This window comes from Typopeltis vanoorti, chromosome 3 (genome assembly GCF_054136105.1).
Source record: "Typopeltis vanoorti isolate ZY-2024b chromosome 3, IOZ_Tvanoo_1.0, whole genome shotgun sequence".
NCBI lineage: Eukaryota > Metazoa > Arthropoda > Arachnida > Uropygi > Thelyphonidae > Typopeltis > Typopeltis vanoorti.
This window is the reverse complement of record NC_143551.1, coordinates 101,416,412-101,430,773: the sequence shown is the minus strand read 5'-3', so window position 1 is coordinate 101,430,773 and position 14,362 is coordinate 101,416,412. Positions and strand designations below refer to the sequence as shown.

The following is a 14,362-nucleotide window of genomic DNA, read 5'->3' as shown; positions in this document are numbered from 1 at the left end:
GAGATTTTTATTTAATAAGGTTAAAACACCTTATGGTAACTTCTTCTGGTAAAATACTTATAAGCTCTGTATGACTAAAATCTTGGTATTTCGAGCCTGGCTTCCACTGATGAGACCTCAATAAATGTCGAAATTGGTCTGGGTAGTGGTCACTTGCTTTTAATACATACCATCATAAATCTCCTCCAGGAGATGTGCTTTGCATTAAGGGTAAATATTAAGAATAGTGATCAGAGCTTCACCACCTCTACCACGAGTTGCCTTGACTTGCACTACATGTGGGGGTCACCTAGACTTGCAGGCACAAACTTGACTTTCTTGTCTGTTTACTTACTTGGGAAATGGAGTAAAACCAGGTACCACCTTACCGGCCATTATGGATCAAATACGCATCCGCATACGCTTCGTATCCATCATATATTTCAATGTAATATCAATGGTATTACAATTTTAATATGCACTTCGCATCCATGATAACTTGAACGTCTATAGACGTCTTGGCCGGTAGCGTGGTTAAAATAGCTTGGTATCTTTAACATTTATTATACCCAAGGTAAAATACTTTATATATATATATATATATATATATATATATATATATATATATATATTTATTTATTTATTTATTTGTTAGATTTTTGATTCATGATATATAGAAATCAAAATTTTATTTATTATTGTTATTATTATATTTTTATTTTGTTATACTCTATTCGATCACAAAAGAAATTATCGAAGAATTAAACCAGGAATCAGTAATAGAAAAAATTAAAAAAATATAAATATAAATGGATGGAACACGTTGAAAGAATGAAAACAGAAAGATTACCAAAAAAAAGTCTTAAATTACCCACCATTAGGAAAACAAAAACCAGGACATCCTCTGAAGCAGTGTTTCTCAATCACCGGTCCGTGAAGACATTTGACCCGTCCGCAAAAAACAGCCTGCAGTAGAGTAGTGACCAGATTGTTTGAATTAAGGACAGAAGTAGAAAAATTCTTGATTGAAAGAAAGTCTCCACTCACAGCATATTTTTCAGGCATAGAGTGGATTGCGAAATTAGCTTATTGAAGTGATATATATCTGAATCCAAAAAAATTGATGGATTCAGAAAGAAAGTGAGATTTATGTGCAATTTATGTTCTTACAATATGCTTTTCTGTACTTTTTATATTGCAGGGCCACGAAAAATTATCCGAGATTTAACTGTGCGCGATAAAAAAAAAAAAAAAAAAAAAAAAAAGTTTGAGAAACTCTGCTCTAAAGAGATTCAGTGATGACTTCTAAGGCTGGAACAGGCCACTGTAGCCTAAATCCATGAAAAGTATGATGATTATTTTGTTTTGTTCTTCAAGAATCGATATCTAGCTGCGGGCCACACTTTGAGAAACTCTCTTATAAATAAAACCTTGTTTGTATAATAATCATAAGTTTCTTTGTGCACTTTATTTTCCATAATTACAGGACCTATTGATATTTTTGTATCTCATATGAAGTTTCCTTTCCATACGCGGCAGAGTGTTTCATCACCCACAATTGAAAAATATTAATGCATAGCAGTATATTTTGCCTTTTTTTTGGGGGGGGGTTAACTTAGTAAATTGTGAATGAAAGTACTAAAAGGGAGAGAAAAAAAAAACTTCGACTCTACCTTTCGAAATTTGGAATGTGAAAAATTTTTAAATTACAATGAAAGATTATATTTGAATTCCACTTGTAGTATAGATATTTATGAATTTCTTCAGTCATCGTCTGTTACAGGACAGCCGCCATGCTTACTGGAGGCCTAAAGTGATTTGATAAAGTTACCCATGCCCATTTCGTACAGCCAGGGCCGGTCCGAGAGTATCTGATGCTCCTAGGCAAAGAAAATTTAGGCTCCCCGATACACTGTCTCTCTCTCTCTATATATATATGTCATACTCACACAAGCACACGTACACTACATCTTAAATAAGTCTTAGCTCCCCTAGGCGATTGCCTAAGTTCGCCTAATGGTAAAACCGGCCCTGCGTACAGCATGGTTCACACATCTCATCCACGGTAACAATTGTACTATTAAAAAAATCCCACCTATAGTAGCAAGTGCGCTATAATAAGTGAAAATTTGAAACTACCCATTTTAAAAATAATAAATAAAAGTAAAGTACTCTGGATTATTCTTCTAGTCTTTGTATATTTTAAAATAATTTTGCTTATTTACTCGATGTGGGGTGTGAAAGTGTAAGCCAAAATTTTGATAAAGATGTCATTCATTCTTGAATGGGAATAAGAATAGATGCCATGCAGTCCATTTCTCAAAGATCGCCACTTCTTCAAAATATTCTGTATTCTACTCTAACTTATGCCACAAATAGACAGACTGTATTATTATTATTATTATTATTATTATTATTATTATTATTATGTGACACTTCCAGGGAGTCCAAAGACTCATCGAGAGTGTGCCAACAGCATCAACAATTGAACAGCCTTCCAACTACTAACTGCGCTCAAACTTGCTTAACTTTTTGCATGCATCATTAGTAACAGAGGCTCTACCAATCGACCAACCTTTGTTGGCAAAGGTTGGTTAAAAATATTTTAGTACGTTCCGCAAGCCGAAGTAGTTTGCCATAACTTAATAACCTGAAATTGACGAGATAGCAAAATATATAGTTATTTATATAAAACTCTTTCAAAATACGATTTAACGAAACCTAAACAATATAATATACAAGTCGATGGGGTGAGTGTTCAGTTCTGGCACATTGCAGTTAGGGATTCAACATAATCAAAAATACAGTACAGCAAAAACATAGCATAAATTTTGTTTAGTGATTTTACATGTTAAGTAAAAACTGAGAGAGAATTTTTATTTGGAGAAGAGTCTAATAATTAATATTTGGCCCTGGATGAAAACGCTGGTTAAGCAAGGTTATCCAATATTCCCTGATTATCCACCCTTAACATCCACTGTACTAAAAATGTACAGCAGTGGTAATTTTCATAGATGAGAGTGCCTTCAAAAAAAAAAAAAAAAAGCTTGGTACAAAATAATACCTAATTACGACTCTGTATAGTTGAATGCGTTAGAAATTTGATTCGTGCTAATGTGATATTGACTAGAATCAGTGTAACATAAAATGACCAAACTGGTGTTTATGTAAGAAGAAATTGTTTATAATCCAAATGACATATAAATATGATAAAACACGATTTTGTTTCGCTAAGCCTATTAAATTAATATACGTTATTGATGTCTCTATTTTAATTACGGTACACATTTCTGCACTTTTTTCTCCCCCTACAGTGATGTCTCCCGAAAAAATTAAATGCTGCCATCAAAGAACAAAATAAAGACGTTTTGTAAGACAAAAACTTAATGAAAAGTTGAAATATTTTGAGGCGCAGTTTTTTTTAATTTATTATTTTTATTATGTACTTTTTTTCTTTTATTAGGAGCTTATCATGCATTTAATGAAAACGGCAAGGGATATGAGATGCATCTCATAGTTCATGAAGATATGAGTACATGGTCTTCATTTGTTCAAAAAAAAAAGAAAAAAAGTCGAACGTCGAATCATTTTAGGAATGTTCTTAATCTTACTGTTACGCAAATACTTCAACTGAATGATCATTTCAATACTACCGAAAAGAGTGCGAAAGGCATTGCCACAGGATAATTTATTATCTAAATTAAACAGCCATCGGCGATGCAAAAATTGCAAAAATCTAGTGGATATTAAATCCAGCATTATTTCAAAGCCGAATACAGAAAGTATAAAAGTTTCGTACGAAACTTTTATAGTTTTATATTTTATAGTTTGTAATTTATGTAATTTATTATCGTTGTATTTATAGAAAGAATGTAATGGCATAAGTTACTTTTCAGTTCAGATAAATTTGTTTAAAAAATCTAGGTAAAAAGCCAGATAACATTTGTTCATATTTATGTTTATATGATAACAATGATTAACATCGATCTTTGTTACATCTGTAAAAAATTATTATTATTATTATTATACTTGCCTCCACTATGGCGTCTCTTGACCAGAACACTTGTTAGCGTTGATGTCGCCTCTAGGTAAATACTATTTTGCGTCCCATAAATTCAAGAAAATATATATAATTAAAGAAAAACAACAACAACAAAATAAATAAGGTGTTTCTATGGTTGATATACAATTTTCCCGTTTTTTGTTGACCTCCAAATTTGCCACTCCCAGGCTACCGTCACTTAGTATGGGAGCCTCCACCAATTCCAAAATCCCTTCATTTCCATTTCCAACCATTCAGTGTATTTTTTGTCTTTTAATTATGTGGCGTGTGTACTCTGGCTGGTTTGCATGGTTTGTGGAAGAAGAAAAAAAAATTCTAATGTATGAGGTTGGCTGTCACCTCTTTTTCTGTGCTCATATGTTTATTTATTTATATGATTTAGTTTTAATATGAAAAATGTTTCAAACTATTTTATTTCTCTATTTCTGCTTACATTTATTCTTAAAATATATGGTTATTTAAAAAAAATTAATGTTACTTATTAGAGTTACTTATTAATGTTACTTATTAAATTAGTGCGCTTTGTTACACTTGGTTCTCTGTTAATTCCTGGATCATTAAATAAATAAATAAATAAATATACATATAAATAAATAAATAAATATACATATAAATAAATAAATAATACTGAGTACTACAGAGTAACAAATAATTTCTGTTTAGTAGTTAATTTGCTTTTATACCTGAAAGGTATTTAATTTATTAGAAAAATAGTATCGTAGCGGGGAAAAAAAAATTCTTATTATTATTTTATTTTATTTTAAAAAAAGAAAGAAAAAAAACTTTAGTTAAACCATGGTAACCAAGTTTCCCCCAGAGTGATCTTTTCGTTAAGAAACCAATAGTAAAAGAATGTTTTCTGCTGTGTCCAATCAACAGAAAAAGGGTGCGTGACAACCTATTAGCTCAACATGGCGGCAGATGTAGCGAGACATATTCGAGTTGGAATGGAAAATGTAACTGTAAATTCGTCTAAAAATATTCACCAGTCATCAGTTTTTGAGGTAATGAATAAGTGGAATTACTGCTTATATTTGAGAACAGAGTAATTTTTGTAAATGCGTACTGACTTCTTTTTTCTTCCTTCTTAGTTTTCATTGTGATATCTTTTTATTGCTTTTCCGACTTGATTTTTGTTTGGTTGTTGTTATCTGTTATTTTTGGAGATTTCATGATTCATGTATGTATTGATTAATTAGTATTTCTCGTTTGAATGATGCCATTATATCTTGTGATAACGTTTATAGAAAAAAAAATGTACTCCGCTAATCAGTGTTGTGTCATGTGGCTATGAAACCATAAATTTCAAACAATTTTAATATTTTCTCTTGTCCCCAATTTTATTATTAATTCATACTGAGCGGGTTATAGTAAGCGTTTATAAATTACTGCTAAACAGTAGGAAGGCTGATAATTGCAATGAAATGCTTAGTACCTATATTTGAAACAGGTCAACATCCAACTTCCCATCGGAAGTAGAAAGATGGATACCATGAATATATAGAACGTCAACGTGTAATCAGGCCCCGCTCTTTTCAATCCCCCCCCTCCCTAGGCTACAATGTTAGTTGTATAGGTTCCTTGGTGTATATTTATTCATTTGAATGTAGTGTTTTATTTTTACTCCGATACTCTGAATTGTAGCAAGAAAAATATTTCAGTCATTTATTGTCTTCAGTTGAGCGTGCATCGTTTTCTCATATTTGCAAATATATTTGAATTCACACAGTTGCAGTGTTGATATGTAGTAAATCTTTGGATATGAATTGCAATGAAAATTATAACATCACCATTCTTCTAGTCAGCAGGTGTAATTATGATCAATATGTTATTTGAGCGAAGTGTTCATACCCCCCAAAAATGCAAATAATAGATTGCAAGGGCTTTCAAGTGTTCCAATGGAAGTTTGTTGCTGGAAAATCCATTAGTTGTATTTCTGATTGAATTTCAGAAATCTCTTTGCAGTTCACATAAACCTTCTTGCAGTAGCAGTATTTCTTAACCAAGTAAATTAAGTACTCGGAGATATATTCCCAAGATATTTATATATATATATATATATCCAAAAGTTTAAATAACTGTATTTTTCCAGAGTTATAGTTTGTAATTGTTAACCAGTCGGTGGTCTTAGATATTAGAAATCTGAAAGGTGATTAATGTTGTCAGATAAAATATGAGAAACTTTACGCTGCATGTTATAATGGGTTAATTGGTGTCATCTTTACAGTACTATAATGGATATAATATATCCATTATATGTTTTGGATTTCATTAGTGAGAAATCTAACGTTAATCAAAACTATATTTGTTCCAAAGTTCAGCAGAGTTTTCTAGCATGAAAAATTATTATATTGTTGATTTATTTATTTTATTATTATATTTTATGTGAATATCATCCGAGAATGGTTGTAAATCTATAGCAATGTGGATGGACCAAGAATCAGGTAATCCAGAACTCCTGTCTGATTACAAAACATTCTATATTTGGTCATCAGGCCTCCAAAAATCAGGGTAGTGGACTCGCATTGAGTGATGAAATTAATCTTTCAACTAAAGACATTTATAAACATCCATGCTCATGGATGTTTATAAATAAATTTGAACTCTCAGTCCTTTTGGCTAAAACAGCATTAGCTTTATCCAGTTGGCTAAGAAGACCAGCAGTTCCAAGAATACATAATTATAAGGTACAAACAATTGCAGCATACTTTAGCAGTGACACCTTTTGATAGTGTTGTACTTGATAATTAATAGCTTAGTTTAATGTTTATGACATATCTGTGATTATATGATTTGCTTTGAAGATGTGATTAGTTGAGTTGATGACCATTATTAGTCATAAAAAAGTTTAAAATACAGTAGATGCCACCTATTGTGATCACTTTAGGACAGTCACTTTTTTGGTAACAATAACCAGCTGAGGACATTAAGCAAAGGATATAAAAAATTGCATCATTTAATTTAATTTATTGTTATGAATATTATTTAATTTATTTATTGTTATAAACAACTTTTGAATAAGCAACAACATAAAATTTATTTTAAAACTTATCTAGTGTTGTCTGTCATGTCTTTGAATATAGTAGTAGTTCATGAATAAATTACTCATAATGCCTTTCGAAGTTTGTCACTCAACGTTGCACACTGCGATGAAATATTCGTAGAGCTTCTTGCATCTGAGCATTGGTTGGAGGAGCTTCTAAATTTGTTCTTCTACACTTGTATTAGGTTCACTTTCTTCTATTAGTTTAAAGTTCTCATCGGAAGCAGTTTGACATATTTCCAACACTGTCATTGTAGCCACCACTTCAACATTGTTATCAATATCCAACCAATTTTCAAATTTTTCTTTTGAAATACCATCAAAAATTTTATATGTAAGATATGCAAATTCTATGGAAGGAGAGTTTGTCTTAAAAAATCTGCCTTTTTGGAAGCAGTTTTCAATAGTGTTCTCTGAGACTTTCTTCCATGACATTGCTACCAAATGCAATACATCAAGAAGGGAAATCTTTTTTGCAATTGCACTTGCATCAGATTGGTCTTTTATATAATCAAGTTCAGCTATAATTCTTGCACCAACTTCCCTGCGATAATAAGCTTTGAAAGCTCATATCCTTGGTCACAGTTGAATTAACAATGTAGTGTTCGAAAGCAAGAAAATTACTTTGTTCTTTAATGATAAATTGTGTGCGCAGTGTAGTTGTCTACTAACGAGACAATTTTTCGCTTTAATTTAAGATCTCACTTAACTAAAAAATTGTTGAAAATGGCATTAGTGATCCAAGCATTTGTACTAGAACAGTAGTTAACAGGGAAGCTTTTGACAACTTTAAAACACCAAGGATATTTACTTTTTCCAATCACTAGGAGTGCTCGTTTCTCACCTTTCATATTAGCACAACAAAGAACGGTCTCACTTGCTTTTTTGAAGATTTAAATCCTTTAGTACTTTCATTTTTAAACAAATAAGTATGCTCAGGCATTGCACAAATAGAGTCCTGTTTCGTCTGCATTGTAAATATCCTTGGGAGAATATTCAGCAATAAATTTTGGCTACTCGGTCTTAATCCACTCATCAGCCGATAAAAAATCAGCACTTCTTTCTTCACCATGAATATGCTTGTACACAATATTCTCTCTTGTACACAATATTTTCTACCTGTTAAACCATCCATCAGTTGTGGTGAAATTTTCTTTCCCCATTGTTTTTGCAAGTTATTCTGCTTTTTGATGCATCAAAGGCCCATTAATTGAAGCATTCTTTTCACAAACATTACTAAACCAAATTTTTAATGTTGATTCAACTTGAGTATCCTTACCAGAGCAGGCTCTCTTCCGATCCATGTTCTTATTAATAAGAGCTGAAGTTTCAATGTTTGATCTTTTTTTTAAAATCTTACAGAAGAGTGGTTGTGAAATTTTTAAATGTACAGCTGCACTATGCTGACTCGTTTTGGGCAACTTATCATAGCACTCCAAAATTCTTTGCTTTTCTTGAAAAGATAAACTCACTTACTGAAAGTGAGCACGAAAATAAACTCAAAAAATCACAATTAGATTGTATTTATACCCCTCCCCCCAGCATTTGCCTGGAAGATTTAAGATTTACAGAAGAATATGATTAAAGGGAAGATTAACAAAAAAAGTCAGATTTCGACAAATGTTCTTTGTCAAATTTTCTTCTGATTAACCCTTTTTTTTTTCTTAGAATTCTGAGATGCAAAAGGCTAAACATAAGAGGATTTTGATTACAATAATCAGAACTTTGATTATAATAGATGGATTATTTATAATTCATTTTAAATGGTATGTTTTGGGACCGACTGATTTTGATAACAATAGCTGATTGATAATATTATCTGTGATCACAATAAGCGGATTCTACCGTACTTGATAAGAAATATAAAATATTCTGTGTTAATATAGTGATAACCTAGGAAATCATTTGATCATAATGCACAAAACCACTAATCAACATCTCTCTCTCTTTTGAAAGTCTCATTATACAGAATGCAAAGGCTGTGTGAATTTATTTGTAACCTTAACATTTTGATTAACTCTTGTGAGATCTTACTGCAGTTTTTTCTCCAGGTTCCCCCTATCCCCCTTTGAAATAGCTTTAGAAACTTGGTAGATAAGCCTGCTGTTAATGCCATGAATTTTTTTTTATCATTTAGCTTTTGAATATTTAAATAAATTAAACTGTTCTAGCCAAGTCACTGCTAAACTCAACTATATGGCATTTACGGTGATCCATATTCTTTGCTATTTTGCAGTATTTCTCAGTAGTATTCATGGATTTTAACTTAAATCTGAGAGCTGAGTTAGAAATTTTTCTAATTTCTAACTCAGTTTTTCAAAATTTTTATTTCTTAAACATTTCATCAAAGATTAGAGATCATAGATATAAGAGTTCCCAGAAAAATTAGTGGAGTGAACAAATGGTATCAATGATAAAATCATATTAAAATGAAGGTATTAGGAAAAAACTTGACATTGTTAGCATTCAGGACTTGTAAGCAGAAATCGACATCATTAGTATTCGGGATGTGTGTTAGTTATTCAGATTTAGTATCATTGGATGGTGCACGGTCACTCCAAAAGGTTTTAGGAGTGATGCCTTCTACTAGAAGTAGTAGTAGTAGAATTGCAGCTCCCTTTTCACACATAGCAGGATAATCGTCACAATCTTCCATGGCAGGATTTGAACTTTCAGCCTCTTCACTGGAGAGCAGATATGCTAAACCACTTGGCCAGCCGGAATGTGTGAGCAGAGAGCTAATCTCAGGTGGCATGGTCACTTAAACAAGCTGATAGAGGAAAGGAAAGATGGACTGATGCAGTTATAAGTGCCTTAAAAGAAAAACAGTTGTGATCTGACAATACTGGAATCCTGACAGATAGCAGGCTAATTTGGATAAAACTCATCATTGTGAAGTTAGTAATAATGTACACTTATGTGTAGTGTTATCAGTCTCCTTTACATCCCTTGAGAGTATATATAAGAATAACAAATAGTGTTAACTTCATCATTACATGTAAAATAAGAAACAGATATGGAAATAATCTGAGAAAATTATAAAAGTGCATTTCATGCCAGTACATCAGCATTTCTGTAAATAGAAGTGCTCTGTTAATTTGAGTATCCCATATACTCAGTAAACAATACCAAGATCTAAAATTTTGTTTAGTTACTAGTGTCCTGCAACCATTCCAGTATATTCCTCTTCTGAAGCTCCATTAACACTACCACTCTGTGTGCAATTGTTGAAAGTTTTTTCACTTAGTTATAAATTAAATTAGATGCCAATAAATGATATTCTTGTTTAATCCTTTATTGAAGTGTAAGCAAACAAAGTGTGGGTACTAAGACAGTTAAAATATGAAGTCATTAGTCTGTATGCCTAGTTATGAAGATGTTTGATGCTTTGTTTGCTTTACAAGAATATAATTTCTTGGCATCTTTAATTTAATTAGTTTGTGTGTGTGTGTGTGTGGCTGACTAAGTGGCAAAATATACTGATTAATAAATGAAGTTGTCATAGATCTTAACAGTTATGATTTCAAAATAGTGGATATTCTTTCATGATTGACTGATTGAATGAATACACAATGAATCAATGTGACTCACTAGGTTATGAAGCATAATGCAAAATAGGAAAGAAATAGATAATGTCTCCATTGTTTGTTATACTAATTTCATTTGCAGCTACTGCTTACCAACTTGCTCCACCCCACTTTCACACAGACGTTTGGTTTCCGCAGTATGTATATTCTACAAATATTTCCATGGGAAATGTTCATCCGAAATAGTGTCAATAATTCCCCACTTAGTACTAAGCTTGTTGCAACATGTGCAGCTATTGCTGCTGCTGCTCAACATCCCTTCACAGTGCACCTTGAAACAAGCAGAATGTTTCTTTTCCTCTTCCTTCATACCTGCAACTGCTGTATTGTGGAACAGTGTTTCCTCTGTTGTGTTTCCTAAGGAAAACAATATACAGTCTTTTAAATGAAATATAAACAAGTTTCTCCTTTCCCAATCCCCCCTACCCATATACAGTACTAATATTATAGGTTGATCAACCAGCCTCTCGTGTATGGGCTTAAAAAAAAAAAAAAAAAAAACCCTCCAAACACAGGCCTTCTAATTAGTTATTTTCTCAATAAATAATTGGTGGAAGTTAACTGATCTGTTTTCTTAATCCATTGGTGAGTCTAGTAATCTAGAAAAATTTTCACAGAAAAGAAGAAATCTAAAAAGTCACAAATGATGGACAGATATTAAAAAGTGGTATATGGAGGATCTGCTAGATTTAAAGTGACCAGTGGTGTGTGCCCCAGGGATCAGTCCTTGGACCATTATTGCTTAATCTATATATTAATGATATTGGAAAGGAGCTGATAAATGATCTTAGGTTGTTTGCTGATAATGCAAAGATAGGCAGGGCAATCACTGATGCTACTGATATTAGCATTCACAGGATAATTCAAATAGGCTGGAAGTGTAGGTAAAGGTTAATGGTTGTCAATTCAGTGTTTGTAAATGTAAAATTATGCCCTTGTATGATGCAATATCCAGCAGCAGATTTTATTGGTGGGATTATGCTTGGAGTAACTGATGAGGCTGGAGATCTTTTGAGTTATAGTTAATAGAAAGTTTATGTTCAAAAGTCACATGACAAATTGCAAATACAACTCAGACAATAATTGCAATATTAAAATGAATGTTGACATGGAAATCATTTTGCCTCTTTACATATGACTTGGATATGACTGCACCTGGACTACTGTGTACAGATTTGGTCTCCTGGATTTCAGCAGGAGAAAGTGGGGCAATATGATGGAGATGTATAAATTTTTGAGAGAGTGCTATAGATTATTGGTTAATAAATTTTTGATTATATGTAAGGCAGGAAGAGGACAAGGGGGCATGTGTGAAAGTTAAATTTGTGGGCAGTTAAGAAAGGGATGAGAGCTAGATTTTTTTCTCTCATAGAACCATGAATGAAATAGTTGGCCTGTTGAAGTAGTGAGTGCATTTGGTGTGAGTGAATTTAAGAGAAAGTATGATGTATGGCTTCTCTCTCTCTATGAGTCCCCCCCCCCACCCTTGACTCCTGAAGGTCTAGTAGTAATAATAAACTAGTATCACTGGTCTTTACTTTAGTGAACAAAGCCTCCACTGTTGTTACCAAGGTGTAGGTTTAGGTCCTTCTGTGAAGTTTCTGAAAAATCTTTAGCATGTATTTGATTTTTATTATTCACTTTGATATTAACATCTGACTCTGGCTTGTTTCTAATGTTATAGGTGCCTGATATTTCATAGGCAGATGGGGGGAAACCTGCTGATCTTTTGTTTAAGGTGATTACATTTAACACTTTTATCAGTTTCATTTATTAACTGGAGGGATGACACTTGACTCTGTCATGCCTTGATGCAGAGAACCATAAGAAGGACTCCCTTGCTGCCATCATTCTTGATCTGCTATAAGTTTGTAACACAGTGAATTTTTATTATTATTATTATTATTGAACAATATCCAGATTTTTATCAGCAGATTGTTGTTCTTTACCTTTCATTTGTGTGGTGTGAAAATGTTATTTCCTAATGACAAAAGCATGTGCACTTCTTGCCACTTTAGCATTCACATGTAAAATTTCCATTGAATGAACAGTTGAGATTTATGCATGCTATATTATTATTATTATTACATAGTCATCATGAACTCCTAAGACTTATTGTAGGTGGTCTATACTAACCATTATTCATCATCAGATTCCTGCTTTGTACCCTCAAAAGGTGTACAGGATATGATAGTACTACATGAAAAATTTACATCAATTACTGACTTCCTATCTACAATTTTCCTCCAAATCCTTGTTACCTGTCAAGATGCCAACATTCAGATGTTATATTTCTAAGGCACTTTTTACCATATCATTCCACCTATATCTTGGTCTTCTTCTGGGTCTTTTTTCTGCCAACCTGGCAGAGAACGCTTGTTTTGCTAACCTTTCCTCTCCCATTCTGTTTGAGTGACCATACCACCTGAGATTTGCTCTGCTAATGCATTCATGGATGCTGACAATGCCAAGTTCTTTCATAATATCCTCATTTTTAATATGCTATTGCCATTGATGCCATCTGTTCATGCATCTAATTTTTCTCAGGACTCTCATATCTTTAGTCTTTGGTCAAGTGTTTAATTTCTAACCCAGCTCTCAGAGCCATAAGTTAAAATTGGTTTGAACACTGTCTTGTATACAGCTAATTTAGTGTTTTGACTAATTTCTCTCTTATTCCATATAAATTTATTCAGTTGACTTTGTACCATACCAGCTTTGTTGATTCTGTTGTCTATTTCCATATTTAATTTACCATCTTCACCAAAAATCATGCCTAAGTAGTTGAAATGTTTTACTTGTTCTATAGATTCTCCATTCACAATGCAGTTGTCAATCAATAAAGTCAGGGAATCTTGCAGACTTGTAGCTGATTTACAGCACTCTTTCCTCCATTTCTGAGCTTCTTCAACAACCTCAAGAATATCATGCCACCTTCTTGATATTTATTTTCTATGTTCTTACCAGTCTTTCCATGATTTTTGTTTAGCTGGTGTTTAGCTTTCTTACATTTGTCTCTGTATCTCTAAGATCTCTATCTCTAAGAGCATATGTTTTGATATGCTTTCTTCTTTTCATTCACTGCCTCTTTAACTTCCCGTGTCCATTATGGAGTTCTGATTTTCCTATCTTTGCAGGCAACCTCACCACATACCTCTCTGACTGAATCAATCAGTGTTTTCTTCAAGGTTTGTCACTGAATCTCCAAGGTTTGGTTCCTGTTCTCAAACTTTCATTTTTTCTTGATTAATGTTTGTGTATTTTAGTCTACAGTTCATATCTGAGAACTGCTCAACTTTTATTCACTTTAAAACTTTCTTTTGTGTTCTTCTTTTCAATATGAAATTCAATTTTATCCTGCTCAAGACTAAATGGTGATTGCTTCCAATTTCAAATCCTCTGTATGCTCTGGTGTCCTGCACCAGGGAGAACATATTATTATCAACAATAACATAGTCAATGAGACTTTTCTTATTAACCATTATTCACAGTGCCTAATTATACCTCTCCTTAAATTCATCAGCAGTGCACTTACAACATTTGGTAGCCAATTTCACCATATTCAACTTATTTACTACTGCTAAGCAAAAAAAAAAAAAAAGTTGTGTGTCACATCCTTGCCAACCACACTGTTATTCAACTGCCAGGGTCTCTCTTGTTCTCTCCCCTCGGAAGTAAATTTTCCATAGA

The 14,362-nt window shown here is 32.7% G+C and overlaps 1 protein-coding gene across 3 annotated transcripts in view; it reads left to right on the top strand.

Moving 5' to 3' along the window:
- Positions 1 to 4,964: 4,964 nt before the first annotated feature.
- Positions 4,965 to 14,362, top strand: part of LOC150108427 (uncharacterized) — a 175,637-nt gene continuing 166,239 nt past the window's right edge. For all 3 annotated transcript variants that reach the window (XM_090415837.1, XM_090415839.1, XM_090415838.1), the window contains exon 1: positions 4,965 to 5,046. In XM_090415837.1, the coding sequence (XP_090271963.1) occupies positions 4,990 to 5,046 (57 nt within the window). In that variant the 5' untranslated portion in view covers positions 4,965 to 4,989. The remainder of the gene's footprint in view (positions 5,047 to 14,362) is intronic.